This window comes from Arachis hypogaea, chromosome 18 (genome assembly GCF_003086295.3).
Source record: "Arachis hypogaea cultivar Tifrunner chromosome 18, arahy.Tifrunner.gnm2.J5K5, whole genome shotgun sequence".
NCBI lineage: Eukaryota > Viridiplantae > Streptophyta > Magnoliopsida > Fabales > Fabaceae > Arachis > Arachis hypogaea.
Window position 1 is genome coordinate 128,729,672 of NC_092053.1, and position 22,352 is coordinate 128,752,023.

At 41.6% G+C, this 22,352-nt stretch overlaps 2 protein-coding genes and 1 non-coding gene across 3 annotated transcripts; 1 reads left to right on the top strand and 2 right to left on the bottom strand.

The window, feature by feature from the left end:
- The first annotated feature begins 918 nt into the window (after positions 1-918).
- On the top strand, positions 919-990 carry TRNAG-UCC (transfer RNA glycine (anticodon UCC)). Its single transcript has one exon. It is a non-coding gene; the product is annotated as a tRNA-Gly (tRNA).
- A 3,594-nt stretch (positions 991-4,584) lies between these two features.
- LOC140181485 (uncharacterized) lies at positions 4,585-13,873 on the bottom strand. The gene is made up of 3 exons (XM_072225097.1): positions 12,833-13,873; positions 11,763-12,385; positions 4,585-4,672 (listed from the first exon to the last, which is right to left on the bottom strand). The coding sequence occupies exons 1-3, from the start codon at positions 13,871-13,873 to the stop codon at positions 4,585-4,587; spliced, it is 1,752 nt and encodes a 583-aa protein (XP_072081198.1).
- A 593-nt stretch (positions 13,874-14,466) lies between these two features.
- Positions 14,467-15,153, bottom strand: LOC140181486 (uncharacterized). The gene has a single exon (XM_072225098.1). The coding sequence runs from the start codon at positions 15,151-15,153 to the stop codon at positions 14,467-14,469; it is 687 nt and encodes a 228-aa protein (XP_072081199.1).
- Positions 15,154-22,352: the final 7,199 nt, after the last annotated feature.

A 22,352-nucleotide genomic window follows, 5' to 3' on the forward strand; every position in this document is an offset into this window, starting at 1 on the left:
CACACCAGTTATTTTACAACTTTTATCTATCAGAAAAAAAAAATATTCAACTCTTGCAAATGCGATAAAGTATCACGACAGTTCTAAAATTCTATAAAATAGTATATAATCAAGAAATAGTATAACTAGAAGCCCAATAAAAGAATAAAAGTTCAAAGTCGCATAAAGCGAAATTAAAAAGCGTAAAGCGTTCACATCCGATAATTAAAATGTGTTAACACGAAAGATACAAAGCATAGTATATAATACCTTGTAAATAGTTTCAAGATACACAAAATAATAATAAAAGTAAACAAAATATATATGTATATACAAAAGAGAATTAGTCACAACTTGCAAAATTTAGGCTGACCAGCTCAAACAGAATATGATAAAATTTTAAAATTTAAAACAGCAACATCCTATTTCTCAAAGTTTTCAAAAATAAAGTCTCTAAGGCATCAAAATTATATATATACAAAGGATAAGAGAATAACTACAATAAAAATAAAAAAAATCGTAAAAAAAAAAAAAAACTAAGACAGTAAAAAACTGTGTAAAAAAATAAAGTAATCATAATATATAACTTAATGGCACCAATGTACAATGCAAATTATTGATCCAATAATAATCATTCTCTCGATTTATCCCTTTACAAATTCTTTTCTTTTTAGGGATTCAAACACAGAAAATAAACGGCGCAAATAAAACTACTGATTGGCTTTAGAATGTTCACTCTTCTATACCTTGTTTGAATTTGTTTGTTCAACCTAATCTTTGAAAAAATTAATTTTTCATACATCTTTCTATGTTTTGCTAATGATTACTACTATAAAATAAAGATCGATCAGAAAAGAGTCAAAAGAGCATGGTTATTCTTGAAATTGATTGCAAATAATCAACATATAAAATATCAAGTTCTTTGGCCGTACATTGAAAGCGTCAGTAGTCCAACGGTTAGGATAATTGCCTTCCAAGCAATAGATCCGGGTTCGACTCCCGGCTGACGCAGTAATATTAAAACATTATTATTGATCAATGTGTTATAGCATATTCTACTTTCTTTTCTTTATGTTTTTATAATTTAATTAATCAATGTGTTATAGTATATTCTACTTTCTTCTCTTTATGTTTTTATAATTTGATTATTGCATGAATTTAATTTTTTATTTGGATTCTTGAATTTGATAAACTATCAATGTGTTATCATCTCAATTTGTTAGTGTTCGGTTGGTCGGTTACCGGATGGTTCAGGTCAGGATCAGGGATGAAGGAAGGGGCTCGTCTGGTCACGGTCTTCCAGTCCGAGGGCGCGAGGTCCCGAGCACTTCGTGTGAAGGGGGGTGCCACCTGCAAAGACACTCCGACGCTCTTGTCAGAATACGTGCAGGCAGAATAAAGGTGGTGTAGGGACGTGACGTACCTTGGGGGAAGAGCCAGTCTTCCCCTTATATACATGTCAGTATTGGGCCCCTCTGGAGGGCAGGCCCATATTCCCAAGGACGCTGTCTCATAGCTGTGAGAGAGCCGTACGGGATGCGTGTCCGGGTCGGTTGAGAGGCGTGTAGTCGGGCCGGGTGGAGCTCGGGTCGGGTTGACCCGCGGGAATCCAGGGCCGTAACAGTGCCCCGACGCGCCAGTGATGGTCGTGAGGCGATCGGTGGTGCGTGATGTCCTTGTTCGTGTGTTGTCGCCGAGTCGGCTGACCGTGGGGGAGGCGCGTTTCTTGTGCGCGTGTCCCTTGGTCTGCTGAGGCGTTCGTTCGCCGCTTCGTTCTTCGTGCTGAGCATTAAATGCTCATAATGAGTTAAAACCCCGTGCGTAAAGACCATTTTGCCCCTATCTCTTTTCGCGCTCCTTGTGGTGGTTTTTAAACAGTTTCTTTCTCTTTTCCTCCTACCCTTGCCATTTTCACTTTCCTCTCTCCCTGATATCCAAAATTCCCTGTTCGAGCCCTCTCGTGCCTTCTTTTTCCTCTCAAGTTCCTGCAACCAATTCAGGTAATTTCTGCTTCCTCTTCCCTTGTGTTTATGCTATGTTTTACTGCTGCGTAGTTGTTGTTTGCGATTGTTGCATGCTTAGTTTACTTTAGCCGAATGGCCTTCCAATGGTGGGGTAGACGAATTAAGGGAGGGGTACCATTCCTGGGTAGGTTTTAGGTGATTTACGTGATAGGCGTAGTTTTTAACTGTTCTTGGCCATGATCTGAGTTTGAAAAGGCGTAGTTTCTGGGTTTCTATGGACTCCCGACCTCATAGTCTAACGGAGTGGTACCCCGATGTAGGTATGCCTCGCATCGTTTCCCGGTCTTCTGGATCTGGCGCGGCCTACGACCCGTACGCCTGGGTGACTGACGATATAAGGAGCTCGCCCAACCAAATGGACTTGGAGGAGTTGACTGAGTTCCGGCAAGCCGGCTACTTGTGTGGGGGGACTGACGAGGAGGCCAACTACGAGGCCATTGTCCCTGCACCCCATGAGCGTATTTATGAACTCAACTTCCACTCTCCTCGTGTCTCCGATTGGATTTGGTTTTACAAGTCCATGTTCACACAAGTTGGCGTTCGGATACCGTTCTCCGACTTTCAAATGGCGCTGCTGAACCGGATATCCGTCCCCCCTTCTCAGCTTCATCCGAACAGCTGGGCTTCGATCCGCTGCTTCGAAATGGTTTGCGAGCACCTGGAGCTGCCGGTGTCGGTGGACGTCTTCCTCTTCTATTTCAACCTTACCAACCATTCCAAACAGGGGAAGGCGAGGAAAGGGTTTCTTTCTTTCCGTTCCGCCCAGGGTAGGAGAATATTTGGCCTTTTTGAGGACTCCTACCATGGTTTTAAAGATAAGTACTTCAAAGTTCGTCCCGTCAAAGGTCGTCACCCCTTTTGGTTGTCATTAGAGGGGGAGCGCCTTATCCAGACTTATTGGAGTTTTGGTGCGGGGTCGAATCCTTTCATCAAGGTGACGTACAAGAGGTTGTCGTCTGTAGATAAGCAAATAGCTGACGTACTTTTTGCCATTTTTGAAAAGAACCCCGTGAACCCTCATCTCCTTATGGGTGAACGGGAGGCTGCCAGGAGCTATATTCGTGAGTTGTCTTCTTTGTTTGCCTATGTTTCTTTGTTGTTGTTTTTCTTTTCCCGATCTAACGACTAATGCGCCTGTTATTTGTTGCAGTGGAAATGTCTGCCACCGTGACTGGTCTTGAGAATCTGATGAAGACCTTTTTTGAAGCAAGTGACGACGAGAATGCCGAAGAGAAGGACGCCGGTAAGTCGGAGGGTCCTTCAGGGGAGAAGGAGAATCAGGCTGTGCCTTCTCCCCAGGATGCCGACGTGTCGGGGAAACAGGCTGAAGGGGTCCAGGCTTCCTCTACTCGTGAGGAAGGGCCCGCTGGAGGGCACGCGTCTCTCACCCCCCAGCCGGATAGTGACGTGGAGCTCATCCATACTCCCAAGAAGCAAAGGATGTCTTCCAGCCCGGAAGGGGCCCTTACCATAATGGAAAGGAACTTTGATGCTACCAAATTTATTGACTCACAGTTGATACCCGGGACCGAGGAGCATTTTCACGAGACCGAGCTGTCCAGGCAGGCGAGGTGGATGTACCGCACCTTGCTTCGTGGGGCCGTGATAGCTCGGAAGGCTGAATTCGAGTTATCGGGGATGGAGGCGCTCCGGAGGAAGATCGAGTCCTCTGTTAAGGCGAACAATAACTTCAAGGCCCAAGTTGAACTCCTCCAGGGTCAGCTGTCCGAGATGGGGGGAAAGCTTAGCGCTGCTGAGGAGAAAGCGTCATTTGTTGCGGAGAGGTTGAAGGCGTCCGATGAGACCGTGGCCCGGCTTCTTGAACGTGAGATGACCTTGGAGGGTCAGCTGAATGCCGCTCAGGGTCGGGTTGCCGCCTTGGAGAAAGAGCGGGAGCAGGCCGTCTCAGAGGCGAAAACCGCTAAAGCCGAAGCCGCAGAGCTTAAGAAGAAGCTTAAGGTGACCAAGGAGCAAGGGAAGAACGCCATTTCGATGACCGAAGACGCCCTGAAGGCTCAGCTAAAGATCGCAGCTCCTGATTTCGACACGTCGTCAATTGGCGTTTTCAAGACTATCCAGGACGGAAAGATTGTTGACATGCCGAGGAAGTGAGGTCTTGTAACTTAGGATATTTTGTAACGCATTTGCTGAACTACTTATTGCTCGTTTTTTGTTTTGACTCTTTGTAAGTTATACTTATTCAGTCGTTTGGCCGGGTTGCCGTTTGCTATATTTGTTGTCGTTGTTTCTTTCGGGGGTGGGCTCGCGCCCGTTTTCCCGTTTTATGTTTGTTATGGCTTGGATCGCCGTGGTCGTGTTGTCGTCGTAGTTGGCTTTGGCCATGAGGAAGATGGCCCCCGGGGTGATCAGTCCCGGTCTGCCGTTTTAGGGGGCGCTCGTGCGCGGCGCACGTAAGAAAGTAGTGGACAAGTACGAAAATTTTTGACAAGTATGAGTTAGTCGTTAGCTAAACAAATTAATCAATATGGCGAGCATTTGATAAAATAAAAAGACAGATCATCATGCGAACAAGGTGAGTATTTACAATTTGTTTGGGTTCTCAGGTCGGCGAGTCGTCTGGTCATGAGTAGAACCTTCTTAGGCTACCTGTATTCCATGTTCTGGGTACTTCCTTGCCGTCGAGTCTTTCTAGCTTGTAAGTGTAGAACCTATGCACAATTACTCAAGAGGGGGGGGTGAATTGAGTATTGCAACAACAATGAATCTTTTTGCGAAAGTTAAAGACAATATACAAAAGTGTTATTGTACTAGTATTTTTCCAAGAGCTTAACTCAATTGCTAAGCATTTATAAGGAGCTTTTACTTTCCAATAGACACCAACTCAAATAAATTGATCAAGCTTTTCACCAATCGGACTTAAGCCATTCCTTAAGTACTTACGAAGCTACTTTTCGATCACAATTTATTTGCTCAAAGGTAAAAGACAATAATATTGAAGAGATGAGTTTGGAGAGATGCAAACGCTATTTAGAGTGGTTCGGCACAATCCTTGTCCTACGTCCACTTTCTTTCTCAATCGCTATTGAGAAGTTCCACTATTGCCAAGCTTCAAGGTGCTCGCGCAAAACCTTTTACAATCCGAGTCCTTAGTTTCTAACACCTCACGGTATATGATCACCACTCGTATACTAACCCACTCCACTTAGAGATTCCTTCTCTAAGATTTGCCTTGAGTACTTAGTATACTTCTTTGGTATCCTCACCGACTATAGTGTTTATAACTCTTGACTCAACCTTGGAGATCACACTCCAATTTACAAAGTGTTACAAGAAAACAATTCTCAAAGAATTGTTGAGATGAAATGAGTACACTCTAGAAGAGTGTATGATTACAAGTTTAGCACTATTGAACCAATTGATATTGCTCTCTCAAATTGTGTATTATAACACCTTAAAAAATGTGTAAAATGAAAGAATATGAACAAGATAGTTTGCAAATACTCAAGTGTATGAAATAAGGCTTCAATCCATCTATTTATAGACTCCCCAAACCTTAGAAACGTTGGGGAGTTAATGGGATGGAGCCGTTTTGTTAAAACTAGCCGTTTTTTATGTTTTTGAATCATTTGCATCGATGCATAACACTTTGCATCGATGCAAATGTGTCTTTGAAGCTGAAATTTGAATTTTCAGCTAGGTTGCATCGATGCAAACATCTTTGCATCGATGCAACAAGTCGTTGCATGTTTTGCATCGATGCAAGATGAGTGTGCATCGATGCAAACCTTAAAGAATGGCTTAAAATCACTTCAAAATGCTTAGGATTGATCTCAAACTTGTTGGAGTCAATTCCTATGCTTTTATACCTTTGAAAACAAGTTTTTAAACCATTTGGCTAGCATCGAATTGCAAGATGTGCATCAAAACATTTTGTGAGTGTGTGTTGAGAGATTTAGCAATTGGTTCTTAACAAGAAGTTACCTAAGTCCTAAGACACTATACTTGTCTTCAAATGTTGTGGACTTGAGTTTCTTGTTGTTGTTGTGTTGCTTTCAACTCTTCATTCCTCAACGTTGAATGTTGGTTGATCTTTCAACATGCTTGTTCATTCAAGTTGTTTGTTGGTTTGTCTTTCATGTCTTTTGTTGGTTTGTCATTCATCAAAACCTACAAATACAAACTTCGCATACAAGCAACATGATTTACAATTTCCCCCTTTTTGATAATGACAAACCAATTTTGAGGATATGCATTTATAAATGATTTTGAAAGCAACAATAATGCACTTTGTTTTATAGAAAACTTTGGAGAAGACTTCTTTCAAAAATTTTGCAGGAGTTCCCCCTAAATATGTGCATTTGTTCCCTTAAAGGGCGTTTTTCAAAGAAAACGATTTAGATATCAAAAGTTTTTTTTGCTTAGCGGAAGTCTTTTTGAAATCATTGTTTCGCAAACTTATTTTTTTAAATCCTCAAACTTCTTCTTTTTCAAAAGTTCAAAATTTCAAATATCCTCAAACTTTTCTTCCCCCTTTTGACATTATCAAAAAGAAAGGAGTTTGAAATGTGTCATAGAAGCATGCATAAAACAATGAATTTTTTTTTTTTAGGTTCAATATCTCTATTAATTTCAAGGATGAGATATTCCCCTCTTTTTATATATAAGCATGCATAATTCCCCCTAAATAAGTGAAATATATTAAAGCATGCACATTAACTTAAAATAGGGGTACCAAGCCTATTTTGAGTTATTCACCAAATAAGCATACAAGCATTAATCATTAAACAAAATTATGAAGGAAATATCAATTAAACCATTATAAACTTCAATTTGTTGATCCTCCATTGTTTATAATCTTCAAATTTTTCAATCTTCCTCAAGATCAACTCATAAACCTACAAAACAATGGCTTGTTCATCTTTGTCAAGGTAGCAAGTAGTGCTCATTGGTGTGTCCATTGCCTTAGCATTGTCCATTCCAAATCTTTTGAGCAATTCCTTGCAATATTTGGTTTGGCCAACGAAAGTTCCTTCTTTTCCAATGACGTTGTCTAGAGGATGATCCTTTGAAGTACGCCAGTCCTTTGGAAGTGCATTTATTTGTGCGTTTGATGGTTCAATTTCTTCAACTTGAACACTATCCTTTGTTGAGCTTGTAGAGGCTTCATTTAAATCTTTTTCTTTGTCTTCACCATTCAAATTTAGTGAATCAAAGTTTTCTGCATTTTCATCAAAATCTTTTCTAGCACAACAATGGTTAGTTTCATCAAAAGCGACATGAATACTTTCTTCCATAGTCATGATGCGTTTATTATATACTCTAAAAGCTTTGCTAGTTAAAGAGTAGCCTAAGAAGATTCCTTCATCAGCCTTAGCATCAAATTTGCCTAAGTTATCTTTTCCATTATTTAGAATAAAGCATTTACAGCCAAAGACGTGAAGGTGGGAAATATTTGGCTTTCTTCCTTTGTACAATTCGTACGGTGTTTTCTTAAGAATAGGTCGAATGATAATCCTATTCATAACATAACACGCGGTACTAACCGCATCCGCCCAAAAGTACTTAGGAATATTAGCCTCATTGAGCATAGTTCTCGCCATTTCTTCTAAATGATGATTTTTCCTTTCAACCACACCATTTTGTTGTGGTGTTCTAGGAGAGGAAAAATTATGCTCAATGCCATTTTCTTCACAAAAAGTTTCAAAAAGATTGTTTTCAAATTCTCCACCATGATCACTTCTAATAGATGATATATGCAAATTCTTTTCATTTTGAATAACTTTGGCTAATCTTTTGAATGCTCGAAATGCATCACTCTTGTTTGCTAGGAACAAGGTCCATGTAAATCGAGAGTAATCATCAACAATAACTAAAGCATAGTAATTGTCACCAAAGCTCATAGTCCTAGAAGGACCAAATAAATCCATGTGCAAAAGTTGTAATGGCCTTGTTGTTGAAACAATGTTTTTGGATTTAAAAGAGGCCTTTACTTGTTTTCCCTTTTGACATGCGTCGCAAAGGACGTCTTTTTCAAAACGTAGCTTTGGTAAGCCAATTACTAACTCTTTAGAGACCAACTTGCTAAGATGGTCCATGTTAGCATGAGCTACTCTACGATGCCATAACCAAGTTTCATCATTTTTACTAACAAGGCATTTCACATCATTTGAGGAAACTTCATCTAGATTAATCATGTATACATTGTCAACACGGTGTCCAATTAGCACAATTTCATTAGTGTCTTGCCTTTTTATCAAACAACATTTTGAATCAAAGGTGACTAAGTTTCCTTTGTCACAAAGTTGGCTAACACTAATGAGATTATGTTTGAGACCTTTGACAAGTATAACATTATCTATGGAGGTAGAAGAATTTTTACCAACTTTTCCAACGCCGATTACTTTGCCGGTGTTGTTGTCTCCATAGATCACGTTTCCTTTGTTTGTAGGTTCTATTGCGGTGAATTTTGATTCATCGCCGGTCATGTGTTTGGAGCATCCACTATCAACATACCAATTTGTATCCTTAGCTCCAACACGTACCTACAAAACAATTAAAATTGGGATTTAGGTACCCAAGTGAATTTGGGTCCTTGATGGTTAGTATGAGCATAATGCCCATAAGGTGCCCATCTCGTATCTTGACTACGAAAGTTTATATGTTTAATTCTAGTAAAGCATACGGGTGCTATATGACCTACTTTATTACAATAATGACATATGACATTTGGATTATGCATCCTATGCATGTTTCTAAATGGTTGCCTAGGTTGTTTTCTAAATGCAACATCTTTTGATCTATATGCATTGTGATTATAATTTCTAAATGAAGCATGTTGAGGAGGATGTTTAAAGGCTTCATTCCTTTTAGGCATGCTTGCCTTTTGGGCTTGCGGTTGCCTAATAGGAGTTTTAGTATTTTTAAATTTTCCTTTTTCAAAACCTAAACCTTCCTTATTATGAACATGCTTTTGGTTTTTCAACATTTTATCTAAGTTCTTTGAAGATTCATTGAACTTAGCTAAAGTGTTCTTAAGATTTGTAATTTCATTTTCATGCATTTTACAAGATTTGTATGGATCACTACTTGTGCTACACTTATCTTTTCCAAGATTGATATTCTCATTTTTCAACATCTCATTTTGTTTTAAAAGATCCATATTCTTTTTCTTTAGGAGAGAATAATCTTGGGTAAGTTTTGTGTACACCTCAAGTAAGGCATCATATTCATCTTGTAAATTAAAAGAAGTGGAGTTGTCATTACTAACCTTTTCTTCGCTTGCCATTAAGCAAAGATTTGCAACCTCGTCGTCATCGGAGTCGGATTCATCCTCGTTCTCCCATGATATGTATGCTTTCTCCTTCTTCTTAAATTTCTTGTTTTTGTCCTCCTTTTGAAGTTTTGGACAATTGGGTTTAATGTGTCCAACTTCTCCACACTCATAGCATTTTGGTACCTTTGTTTTGCTCTTGAAGTTTTTCTTCATTGCAAACTTATTGAATCTTTTTAATAAGAGTGCAAATTCTTCATCTCCTTCTTCTTCATTATCATCACTCTCTTCTTGTAGTGATGTTGTTTTAAGGGCGAGACTTTTCTTCTTGCTTTCTTCACCTTTTTGTCTATTTAGCATAGTCATTTCATAGGTGAGAAGATTACCTCGTAGTTGATCAAATGTAAGTTGATCATAGAGCCTTCCTTCCACAATGGCGTTCACTTTGGAGTTCCATTTTGGTGTAAGGCTTGTAAGCACCTTGGTCACAATTTGTTTATCATTGTATTTTGTGCCAAGCATGCTTAGGTTGTTGAAGATCTTGGAGAGTCTTTCAAGAGCTTCTTCAATGCTCTCTTCATCTTTCATTTTAAAATTTTCCCATTCATGAACCAACATAAATACCTTTGATTCTTTAACGTGGTCGGTTCCTTCGTGTGATTTGGAGTTTATCCCAAATCTCTTTAGCGGTTTCACATGTAGAGATCTTCATATAATCATGCTCGTTAAGTGCACAATGAATGAAGTTGATGGCTTTATCATTCATTGCCACTTTCTTCCAATCATCGTCACTATATTCATTTTCTCCTTTCGGTACTTGCTTTAAGACGGAGACTTCTCCTTCTTTAGCGCTTGTTGTCTTTGTTGGAATGTGATTTCCATTCTCAATCACTTTTCAAATTCTCACATCTTGAGAACGGATCCAAATTCTCATCTTATTTTTCCAATAAGAGTAATTTGTTCCGCTAAAAAGAGGAGGTCTAGCGGTTGAGTTACCTTCACTAGTGTTGTTGTTGTTAAAGCTTGTGCTTGCCATGATCTTTTCCCTTAAACGGTTAAGTCTTTCAAAGGGTTAAGCTCTGATGCCACTTGTAGAACCTATGCACAATTACTCAAGAGGGGGGGTGAATTGAGTATTGCAACAACAATGAATCTTTTTGCGAAAGTTAAAGACAATATACAAAAGTGTTATTGTACTAGTATTTTTCCAAGAGCTTAACTCAATTGCTAAGCATTTATAAGGAGCTTTTACTTTCCAATAGACACCAACTCAAATAAATTGATCAAGCTTTTCACCAATCGGACTTAAGCCATTCCTTAAGTACTTACGAAGCTACTTTTCGATCACAATTTATTTGCTCAAAGGTAAAAGACAATAATATTAAAGAGATGAGTTTGGAGAGATGCAAACGCTATTTAGAGTGGTTCGGCACAATCCTTGTCCTACGTCCACTTTCTTTCTCAATCGCTATTGAGAAGTTCCACTATTGCCAAGCTTCAAGGTGCTCGCGCAAAACCTTTTACAATCCGAGTCCTTAGTTTCTAACACCTCACGGTATATGATCACCACTCGTATACTAACCCACTCCACTTAGAGATTCCTTCTCTAAGATTTGCCTTGAGTACTTAGTATACTTCTTTGGTATCCTCACCGACTATAGTGTTTATAACTCTTGACTCAACCTTGGAGATCACACTCCAATTTACAAAGTGTTACAAGAAAACAATTCTCAAAGAATTGTTGAGATGAAATGAGTACACTCTAGAAGAGTGTATGATTACAAGTTTAGCACTATTGAACCAATTGATATTGCTCTCTCAAATTGTGTATTATAACACCTTAAAAAATGTGTAAAATGAAAGAATATGAACAAGATAGTTTGCAAATACTCAAGTGTATGAAATAAGGCTTCAATCCATCTATTTATAGACTCCCCAAACCTTAGAAACGTTGGGGAGTTAATGGGATGGAGCCGTTTTGTTAAAACTAGCCGTTTTTTATGTTTTTGAATCATTTGCATCGATGCATAACACTTTGCATCGATGCAAATGTGTCTTTGAAGCTGAAATTTGAATTTTCAGCTAGGTTGCATCGATGCAAACATCTTTGCATCGATGCAAACCTTAAAGAATGGCTTAAAATCACTTCAAAATGCTTAGGATTGATCTCAAACTTGTTGGAGTCAATTCCTATGCTTTTATACCTTTGAAAACAAGTTTTTAAACCATTTGGCTAGCATCGAATTGCAAGATGTGCATCAAAACATTTTGTGAGTGTGTGTTGAGAGATTTAGCAATTGGTTCTTAACAAGAAGTTACCTAAGTCCTAAGACACTATACTTGTCTTCAAATGTTGTGGACTTGAGTTTCTTGTTGTTGTTGTGTTGCTTTCAACTCTTCATTCCTCAACGTTGAATGTTGGTTGATCTTTCAACATGCTTGTTCATTCAAGTTGTTTGTTGGTTTGTCTTTCATGTCTTTTGTTGGTTTGTCATTCATCAAAACCTACGAATACAAACTTCGCATACAAGCAACATGATTTACAGTAAGCACCTTTGCCGAGTACCTCCCTTACCCTGTAGGGACCTTCCCAATTTACCGCCAGCTTGCCTTCACCTGGGGTCGGGATGCCGATGTCGTTGCGTCGCAGGACGAGGTCCCTTTCCTCAAAATCTCGTTTGAGGACTTTTGCGTTGTAACACAGGGCTATTCTTTGTTTCAGCGCCGTTTCTGATAGGTGAGCCATCTCCCTTGTTTCCTCAATCAGGTCCTTTTCGACCGCTTCGCTCATGCCCGCGAGTAGTAGTCGGGGGCTTGGTTCGCCGATTTCGACTGGTATTACCGCATCGACCTCGTATGTTAGGCGAAAGGGAGTTTCCCCCGTAGCGCTTTGCTCAGTTGTCCGGTAAGACCATAGGACGGAGGCGAGTTCGTCAGCCCATGTTCCTTTCTTATTGTCTAGGCGCTTCTTTAGACCAAGAAGGATGACCTTGTTTGCAGCTTCTACCTGCCCGTTTGTTTGGGGATGTTCTACCGAGGAGAACTTCTGCTTTATCCCTAGGCCAGAGAGGAACTCCATGAACTTCTTGTCCGTGAACTGGGTCCCGTTGTCTGAGATGATGACCTCCGGGATACCGAAACAGGTTATCACCTGCCTCCACATGAACTTCCGACAGTTGGAGGACGATATCGTAGCCAGCGGTTCAGCCTCCACCCATTTGGTGTAGTAGTCAATGGCGACAATGAGGTATTTGACTTGTCCTGAGCCGACCGGGAAAGGCCCCAGGAGGTCGACTCCCCATTGTGCGAAAGGTCGAGTAGTCGTCAGAGAGTTTAGCTCGGAGGCCGGTGCCTTGTGGAAGTTGGCGTTTTGTTGACACTTTATGCATTTTTTGACAAATTCCTTTGAGTCCTTCATCATTGTCGGCCAGTAGTATCCTGCTCGGATGAGCTTCCTTGCTAGGGCTTTGCCCCCGATATGGTGTCCGCAACACCCCTCGTGGACTTCTCTAAGCACATAGTCCGTCTGGTCGGGGTGCAAACACTTCAATAGGGGCTGGCTGAGTCCCTTTTTGAATAGTTGTCCCTGTATGATTGCGTATCTAGCCGCCTCCCTTCTTAAGGCTTTGGCTGCTTTCTCATCTTCAGGCAACTTGCCGAGTTCCAAGAAGTTGGTGATGGGGTCTAGCCATGAGGGGCTCGACTTCGTCAAGTGGAGGGCGACCGTCGGTTCCTTCACCATGCCTTGGATAAGGGACCGGTTACCCGACCCTGGCTTTGTGCTCGCCAGCTTAGACAGGAGGTCCGCCCGTGTGTTCCTTTCTCTTGGGACGTGTTGGACGATGACCTCCTGGAACTGGCTCGTTATTTCTTTAACCTTTTCCAAGTATTTTTGCAGGAGGGAGTCCCGGGCTTGGTAGCTTCCGTTCACCTGTGAGGTGACAACTTGTGAGTCGCTGCATACTTCGACCTTTGTCGCTCCGACTTCCCGAGCTAGTATCAGTCCGCCCAAGAGAGCTTCATATTCTGCTTGGTTGTTCGACACTGGAAACTCGAACTTAGTCGATTGCTCATAGATGACCCCTGCAGGGCTTTCTAAGATGACCCCTGCTCCCCCGGACGTTTGGTTGAAGGCCCCGTCAACGTGGAGCCTCCACCGTGTGCCCGTTTCCTCGGGGGGGTCCCCCGTCACTTCTACCAGAAAGTCTGCCATTGCCTGGGCTTTGATTGCATGTCGGGGTTCATATTGTAGGTCATATTGGGAGAGCTCGATGGCCCAGGTCATCATCCTACCGGCCAAGTCAGGTTTTTGCAGTACTTGGCGAATCGCCTGATCCGTCCTTACAACTATACGATGGCTCTGGAAGTATTGTCTTAACCTTCGGAAAGAGACTAGGAGCGCCAGCGCCAGTTTTTCCAGTTTGCTGTATTTCAATTCTGGTCCTTGGAGGACCCTGCTCACGAAGTAAACGGGTTGTTGGGTCTTCCCTTCTTCTCTAACGAGCACTGTGGCAAGTGCTTCCTCGGTTACTAATAAGTAGAGGTAGAGCGGTTCTCCGGCCTTGGGTTTTCCGAGGACCGGTGGTGCCGCTAAGATCACTTGAAGTGGTTGAATGCCTCTTCGCATGCTGGGGTCCATTCGAACGTCATTCCTTTTTTCATTAGATTGAAGAAAGGCAGAGCTCTTGCTGCTGACGCGCCGAGGAATCGGGATAAAGCCGTTAACCTCCCGGCAAGTCGTTGGACGTCTTTGATACAACCCGGGCTCTTCATCTGGAGAACTGCTCGACACTTCTCGGGGTTGGCTTCCACTCCTCTTTGAGTAATCATGAATCCCAGGAACTTTCCGGCCTCCATGGCAAACGCGCACTTGAGCGGATTAAGCCTCATGCCGTGTTGCCGTAGGGAGGAAAAAACGCCATCAAGATCGCTCAGGAGGTCGTCGGGTCGTGTGGTCTTTGCGAGTATGTCATCCATGTAGACTTCTACTGTTTTGCCTATAAGTTCACTAAATATCCTATTCATCAGCCTTTGGTACGTGGCCCCAGCGTTTTTCAGGCCAAAAGGCATTACCTTGTAACAATAGATTCCCCCTGGCGTTATGAACGCCGTTTTTTCTTCGTCGGGTCGGTGCATCGGTATCTGATTGTATCCTGAGTAGGCATCCATGAAGCTCAGATACCGGTACCCCGCCGCTGCGTCGACGAGTGCGTCGATGTTAGGCAGGGGGTATCAATCCTTGGGACACGCCTTGTTCAGGTCAGAGTAGTCCACGCACATTCTCCATCCCCCATTGTACTTTTTAACCAGGACCACGTTCGACAACCAGGTCGAGTAGTCCAGTTCTCGGATGAATCCTGCTTCCAGGAGGCTGGCCGTCTGCCTGGCTACCTCTTCTGCCCTTTCTTGGGACATTTTTCTCCTCCTCTGGGCCACTGGCTTGGTTCCCGCCTTAACGGCCAGATGATGCGATACGAGCTGGGGATCTATTCCGGGCATATCGGCAGGCGTCCAGGCGAAGAGGTCGGCATTAGCCCTGATCATTTCCATCAAAGGCTCCTTCATCTCGTGGGGGAGGTTCTTGTTTATGAATGTGAACTTATCGTCCTCCTCGCCGACCCTGAACTTTTCCAAGTCTCCTTCTGGCTCTGGTCTGGGTTTGTCGTCTATCCTGGCGTCCAGGTCAGCAAGGAAGACCCCAGATGCTTCTTTGGACTTTTTCCTGAGAGAGAGACTGGCATGGTCGCAAGCGACCGCCGTTTCCAAGTCGCCTTTGATGGATCCTACGGATCCGTCATCGGTGACAAACTTCATCACCAGCAGCTTTGTGCTAATGGCCGCCCCGAGGTCGTTGATGGTTTTTCTCCCCAGAATAATGTTATAGGCCGTGGAGTCTCGTAATATCACGAAGTCCACCATGACTGTTCGTCGTTTTTGCCCCTGTCCTACAGAGGTCGGGAGTGAGATGATTCCATCCGGCTTGATGAAGTGGTCCCCCAACCCTACCACACCGTGCTGGTGGGTCGTCAGGTCGGCGTCCCTCAGTCCCAGGACATCGAAAACGTTTCGAAACATGATGTTCGAGTCTTCCCCCGTATCTACCAGGATTCGTTTGACGAGGCCCGTTCCGACCCTGGCCGTGATGACCATGGGCGGACTTTCCGGTGTCTCGTTAAACCATTGGTCCTCCGGGCCGAAGGAGATGGGTGGGATACCTCGGAAACTTCTAACAGTCGAGGTGGAGACTGCTAGGACTTTGGCGTCTTTTTTCTGTACTGACTTTGACCTTGGGGCGGTATTTCTGGACGTTACCACGTTTACCACTGTAAGGCCGTGGTCGTCACCCTCTGGTTCCTGCCGTCGCCTTGTCGACCGGGATCTGTCTTCGCTATCGTGGTCCCGGTTGCGCCTCCTTGGTTCCCGGATAAGGTGGGAGAAGTCGGCAAGTTTCCCGTCCCTGATAGCTTGTTCCAGGGCATCTTTTAGGTTGAAGCAGTCTTGGGTCTTGTGTCCGTAACCCTTGTGGTACTCGCAGTAGATGTTCTTGTTTCCTCCCGTCCTGTCCTTCAGAGGTCGGGGCTTTGACAGTATCCCCTTTTTCGCTATCTGTTGGTAAACTTCGGTGATTGGTGCCGTGAGGGGGTATAATTGGTGAACTTCCCAACTCGGGGGAACGGTTTGGGTGTTTTACTCGGACCGCCATCCCTGGCGTGTTCCTTTGGTCTTTCTCTGCCTTCATAGTGCCGTGCTTGGTTGTAGGCGGGCTGCCGTTTATTGGCAGCCACGACCCGGCTGACTTCTTCGTCGTTGATGTACTCTTTGGCCACGCACTGGATCTCTTGCATTGTCCAAACGGGCTTTGTGGTAAGGTGTTTCCTGAAGTCCTCATTCGAGAGTCCGTTCGTCAAGCACAGGCTTGCCACCGAGTCCGTTAGACCGTCAATCTCCAGGCACTCATCATTGAAACGGTCCAGGTATTTCCTGGTCGGCTCTCCGGGTCTCTGTGTCACCCCTAGCAAATTGATTGGGTGTTTGGCTTTGACAATCCTGGTCGTGAATTGAGCCAAGAAGGCGTGGCTGATGTCGGAGAATTGAGTCACCGAGCCCTGCGGGAGGTTGTTGAACCACCGTATCGCTGGGCCCACCAAGGTGACCGGGAAGGCGCGACATCTGACCTCGTCTCCTACCCCTTCCAGGTTCATTCTGGCCTCAAAGGCCGTCAAATGTTCCAGGGGATCTTGTGTTCCATCATACTTCATGTCCGTTGGCTTGTCGAAGTGTTTCGGCAGCCGGACCTCGAGTACGGAACGGTGGAAAGGGGTCGCTCCTATTATCACTGGTCCCCGGGTAGTTCTCCCCGGCTCGTCATTCTCCCGACGGGCGTCCTCTTCGCCTCTGTTCGACACACGCCGTCTCTCGTGTCGGGCGTAAATGATGGGGTCCCGACTTCTTCTTCTGGCTCGTCCCCGTCCCCCGGTGCTCTCCGACTCGTATTGGGGGCTGGGTGAGCGCCTTGAGCGGCTCCTTGAACGGGAGCGGGTGGGGCTCTGCTCCGGGGTGCGTTGGTCGCGTTCTCTTTCGGCTAGCCGGCGTTCTAAGTCTTGCATCCTATGGCGCAACTCTTGCATTATCCTGGCGTGGTTGTCGCCAGTTCCTCCGAAGGGGCGTCTTTCGTGAGTCTGTGTCGCGTCCCTTGGGGGCGACCTCTGCTGTTGTCGAGTTTCTGTCGAAACGGCACCTCCCCCAAGCACGGGAGGCGCGGCCTCGCTGCCGGTCCCAGTCTGGACTAGTACGAAGTCCATGGACGAGGTCCCCACAGACGGCGCTAATGTTCGGTTGGTCGGTTACCGGACGGTTCAGGTCAGGATCAGGGATGAAGGAAGGGGCTCGTCTGGTCACGGTCTTCCAGTCCGAGGGCGCGAGGTCCCGAGCACTTCGTGTGAAGGGGGGTGCCACCTGCAAAGACACTCCAACGCTCTTGTCAGAATACGTGCAGGCAGAATGAAGGTGGTGTAGGGACGTGACGTACCTTGGGGGAAGAGCCAGTCTTCCCCTTATATACATGTCAGTATTGGGCCCCTCTGGAGGGCAGGCCCATATTCCCAAGGACGCTGTCCCATAGCTGTGAGAGAGCCGTACGGGACGCGTATCCGGGTCGGTTGAGAGGCGTGTAGTCGGGTCGGGTGGAGCTCGGGTCGGGTTGACCCGCGGGAATCCAGGGCCGTAACAGTTAGTATTAAATTTTTTGTCAATAATTGCTTGTTTTTGTGATCCTAAAATCATTTGGCAAATTTAAATTTTCAACTATTGTTGCTTGTGTCTTGTGTGGGACATTTACATTTAATTTAAAAATTACCTTTTCTTGGATTTGACATGCTGAGATTTTTTTTACAAGATTTTGTTCTATAATTTAATTTAGACCGTGTTTGAATATAGTTTGATTATTGTATGAAACTTTGATTTTTATTATTGAATATGATTATTACCATGAGCTTGTTTGATTATCCGGATTTTGTATTATGATTTAAAACGTGTTTGATTATAATCTAATTATAGTATATGAGTTAGCTTAATTATGATAAATGTTTTTTTCCCTCTTATGAGCAAGGTTGAGGCCTCCGCTGCTTCCGCTTTGCTCATCTTGAGTTTATAGTGGGGGAATGATCAAGGCTCAGAAGGAAAAAAGAAAAAGGATCCTTTTTCTGTCACAGATAATTTCTACAAAGACGTTGACTCAAAGCAGTAGTAGCAGAAATATGATTTTTGTTGCTATAGATTAATTACCACACAAAATTATTCAATGAAACTGAGAAAGATACTTGGATTGTGCATAGGCATCGATAACTTGCCTAATGCAATTGATGCGTAGAGAGATTTTAAAGAACTTTATTCTCTCATGACCAGTTCATACTTTCATATATTAAAGAAGAAATCTACACCTTGAAACAAGAAACATGAACTGTGATAGAATATTTAATCAAGTTCGGTGTGCTTTGAATTGAATTGAAAACACATTATAAGAACAAGCGTAGTTGCGACAAGGAGAAGATAGTGAAAGAAAAGGTGATGAGGTTCTTTATGGGTTTGAATGAATGGTTCCAACTTCCATGTAACAAGATCATGAATAATGCGAGAGAATCCTTTACAATTTTTTGACAAAATTTTTTAATTTGGTAGCTTTAGAAGAAGAATTGGTTAACACAGTGAATGGGATGGATTGGGTGTGTTTTGTAATGTTTTGTTTGGCGCATGAAGGATATGCTGGGCAGTTAATCTGTATTATATTTATATATGTATAAAAATATATAAATATATAGTGGCTGATTTTAGTGTGCGAATAGTATTTTTATAAGACATTTTGCGTTATCAACGTTTCTCAACGTAAACTTTTTTATACAATGTAAACCTCTTTCGCGTTCTTCTTCATGTTCTTCTTCTTCTCCTTCTTATTCTTCAACCTAATTAAATTCGTTGTTCTCCTCTTTCGCGTTTTTCTTCTTTGCATTATGGATCTGGATTGATTCAACGCAATTATCTTCGTCGTTCATCTTCTTCTTCGTTTTTTTTTTCGATCTGCACTTTTGAATTGAAACAATGAATGAATTAACTTCAAATCAGTTGAATGAGTGTGATTTTGATGATTCTTCTCAAACGCATCAATTTAATGATGTTTGGATTATTGAATTCTGAATCGAATTTAATGGAATAAAATTTTTAATTTTATTTGAAGTGAATTGAATGGACTGAGGTGATCTACATCTGAATTGAATTCAATTGAATTGATAATATGTAACTGTGAGTAATTGTGAGTGTCAGTAATTGTGAGTAACTTTTCGGTTCAGTAAGGTACTAAAGAGGTGGTTCATCACTTTCATATTTTCGGTTCGGTCCGCAGAAAGGAGTCTAACAAAAATTAGACTAATATGTTCTGTTTTCTTCCCTAAGCACTATATAATTGTTTCACCGTAATTAAGATTTCAGTTCACCATAACTAAGATTTTGGTTCACCATGAGTATTGTGTTCGGTTCACCATGAGTACTGTATTCGGTTCATTCTGCACTATTCAAAACTCTTCTTCCTCACCTTCTACTGCTTCTTCACCAGAGAGAGAAAGAGAAAAAGATAAAAAAATACAGCAGCAACAACAACAAAAGAATGACGATAGGGTTTCAGGGTTTAGGGTTTTAGGGTTTAGCATTTATGGGTTCAGGGTTCAGTGTGTTTCAAACTTTCGGTTCGTCCCGTGTATTAATTTCGGTTCACCGTGTTCATGGTTGAGGGTTTAGGGTTTAGGGGTCTAGGGGTCTAGGGTTTAGGGTTCATGGTTTAGGGTTTTAGGGGTTACGGTAGGATTCAGGGTTTAGAATTTAGGGTTTAGTATTTAGGGTTTAGAGTTCAGTGTTCAGGGTTCGGGTTTAGGGTTTAGGGTTTAGCGTTCAGGGTTCAGAGTTCAGGGTTTGGGTTTAGGGTTTATGGTTTAGGTTTTAGGGTTTTAGGGATTTAGGGTTTATGGGTTCAGGGTTCAGTGTTAAGGGTTCTAGTTTTAGTGTTTAGGGGTTCATAATTTTTTGGTAAACAGGAGAGCGATTTGGATTACTCTTCTGAAACGAATCAAACTGACAAAGTTTGGATTATTCAATTTTGAATCGAATTGAACGGAATGCAATTGCTAATTTGAATTGAATTAAATGGACGGAGGTGTAATGAATTGAATTGAATTGAATTGATAATATGTAAATTATAGGCAGAGTTATTTGAATTTGATTTTATATAATGGATTATGTTTTGTTCACTCAGTACTATACAATTGTATTATGTTCGGTTCACCATGAGTACTGTGTTCGGTTCATTCTGCAGAAAGCTATTTGAATTTGATTTTATATAATGGATTATGTTTTGTTCACTCAGTAGTATACAATTGTATTATGTTCGGTTCACCATGAGTACTGTGTTCGGTTCATTCTGCACTATTCAAAACTCTTCTTCCTCACCTTCTACTGCTTCTTCACCAGAGAGAGAAGGAGGAAAAGACAAAAAAATACAGCAGCAACAACAACAAAAGAATGACGATAAGGAGAAAACACGTGAAGAAGAAGGAACGCGAAAAAGGAGGAGAAGGAGGAATGCGAAGAAGAAGGCGAAGAAGAAGAAGACGCTCCATGCGTAAACGAGCGTGAGGAGAAGAAGAAGAAGAAGAAGAAGAAGAAGCGTGAGAGAGAAGAAGTGTTGGGCGATTTCGTATGTATTGGGCCGTGTATTTCATGTTTCATTAATGGTATTGGGTTTTTTTTTTGTGTTGGGCCAACTTGATTATATAGTTACATGGATGTGTAGCATCCCGAAATTATTTTACACTAAAATTACATCAAAATTAAATTCTACTAAAATTCATATAACTCAAAAAATTTTATTATACATTTATATATTTTTAAAAATAAACCAACTAAAATATGAAAATTTAGAAAAATTAATATTACAGTAACAGTACAATTTATATATTAAAAAAATTAAATGAGTCAACTCGTATATGTTCGACTCAAATCCACTTATAAATATTTCGTATTTTTACTAAGGCAACTCATCTATTTTATTAGCAAACCGAATCGACTGGCGGAGTTATTCTACTAAAATTCTTTATTATTATATCAAAATTAAATTTTAAATAAAATATTAAAGTCCAATCTCTAAGTAACATATACAGCGGTATTTTCTTATTCAAATTTCAGGAACATTAGCACCTTATTATATTCTCCAAGTTGACTTATTATAAGTATAAAATAAAACAATAAATATGAAGCAGAGAGAAGATAGATAAGATGATAGATTAGAAAAATAAGAGAGATGGTTATGATCCTTTGTACATAGTCATGGCTAACAAGTTGGAATCTTCTAAAAAGATTGCATTAGGGAACACAATCAACATTGGGACATGATAGTATATAGTTGACTATGTCTCGTGTTCATCCTCAATCATTTACAATCGTGTGAGAACTTCTTAAAGAACAACTAATTTTTATAGAGACATCAATTTTTTTTTTAATTAATAGTTAATATGTGCAGTTGACATTTCGTGGTGCCAATTAATTTCGAGTGGGGGATCAAGCTCTTTTAAAATGGCGAGGTTGGTAAAGTAAGCATAAATAATGCTTTTAATTATTTTTGAATCAAGATGGTCAAATTTATAAATAATAAAAATTATAAATTTAAAAATGATTAAAAATATACTTTACTACTTTACAATTTTTTTTAACTTTAAAAGACCTTTGCACGGTACCATGGCACTAGAATTTTTTTTTACTGTATTTTTCAGAATTTAAACTTCGAACACTTTTTTTTTTGTTTATCCAAATGGTATCCCCCAATCCGACAAGTTAAAAACTAATCCGTCGCGAATCTGAGCTCCATTTAAAGGTCTGCTGCTGGCCAATGAGTTGCTGCATGTATAAGGTGAGATTCGAACTTCTGACACTTGCTTAAGCGGACGAGTGAGCTGACTACTTGACCAACCCAAATTGGTTTAAACTTTGAACACTTAGTGAGTTAGTTAGTAGACCAACCCAACTTAGTTCATAACACTAAAATTAATGTTATGCTGTGTCAAGTAACCTTTTTTTTTTTAGTCACTAACGCTTAGTTGAATATCAAAATTCCCAAAGCCACACATCCAAAATTTTAATATTACAGGCCCAAACAAAAACTATGTATTTTTTTTTTTTGATTTTTCACGGTATCCTTCAATCCGACAGGCCAAGAACTAAAAAAATTATGTATTCAAAATAACATGACTCATGAGCAAAACAAGGTCCAAAAGACTAAAATATGATGTTGATGCACCACGACTGCTTGAACAAAAGAAAATTTTCTAACACTGCACTACTGCAGTACTAATTCTAGCATTGATCCTCTCTTATTTCTAAACCCAATCTTTTCGCATAGCTTGACAGCAATCATAAGTCTTTAGGTGAGACAATTCTGTAGAACTGTAGAAGTTTTGGAAGAACAGATGCTCGAATTTCAGATTTTCTTTTTTTGTTTAAAACAAAAACAGCTCTTATGACTGGCAATGAAAACAGGCCCACGACTTCCCCCCGGTTGTAGAAACACTTTTTCCGAACAC

What these genes read in the sequence shown, in the direction of transcription:
- LOC140181486 (XM_072225098.1), bottom strand. Translation starts at nt 15,153, where the DNA reads ATGGTGGACTTCGTGATATTACGAGACTCCACGGCCTATAACATTATT.
- LOC140181485 (XM_072225097.1), bottom strand. Translation starts at nt 13,873, where the DNA reads ATGGACCCCAGCATGCGAAGAGGCATTCAACCACTTCAAGTGATCTTA. An exon ending in GAAGGGAGGCGGCTAGATAC is followed by an intron (nt 12,386 to 12,832) that starts GCAATCATACAG and finishes ATGTGGAGGCAG; the next exon opens with GTGATAACCTGTTTCGGTAT. An exon ending in TACTGTAAATCATGTTGCTT is followed by an intron (nt 4,673 to 11,762) that starts GTATGCGAAGTT and finishes AATTGTGCATAG; the next exon opens with GTTCTACACTTACAAGCTAG.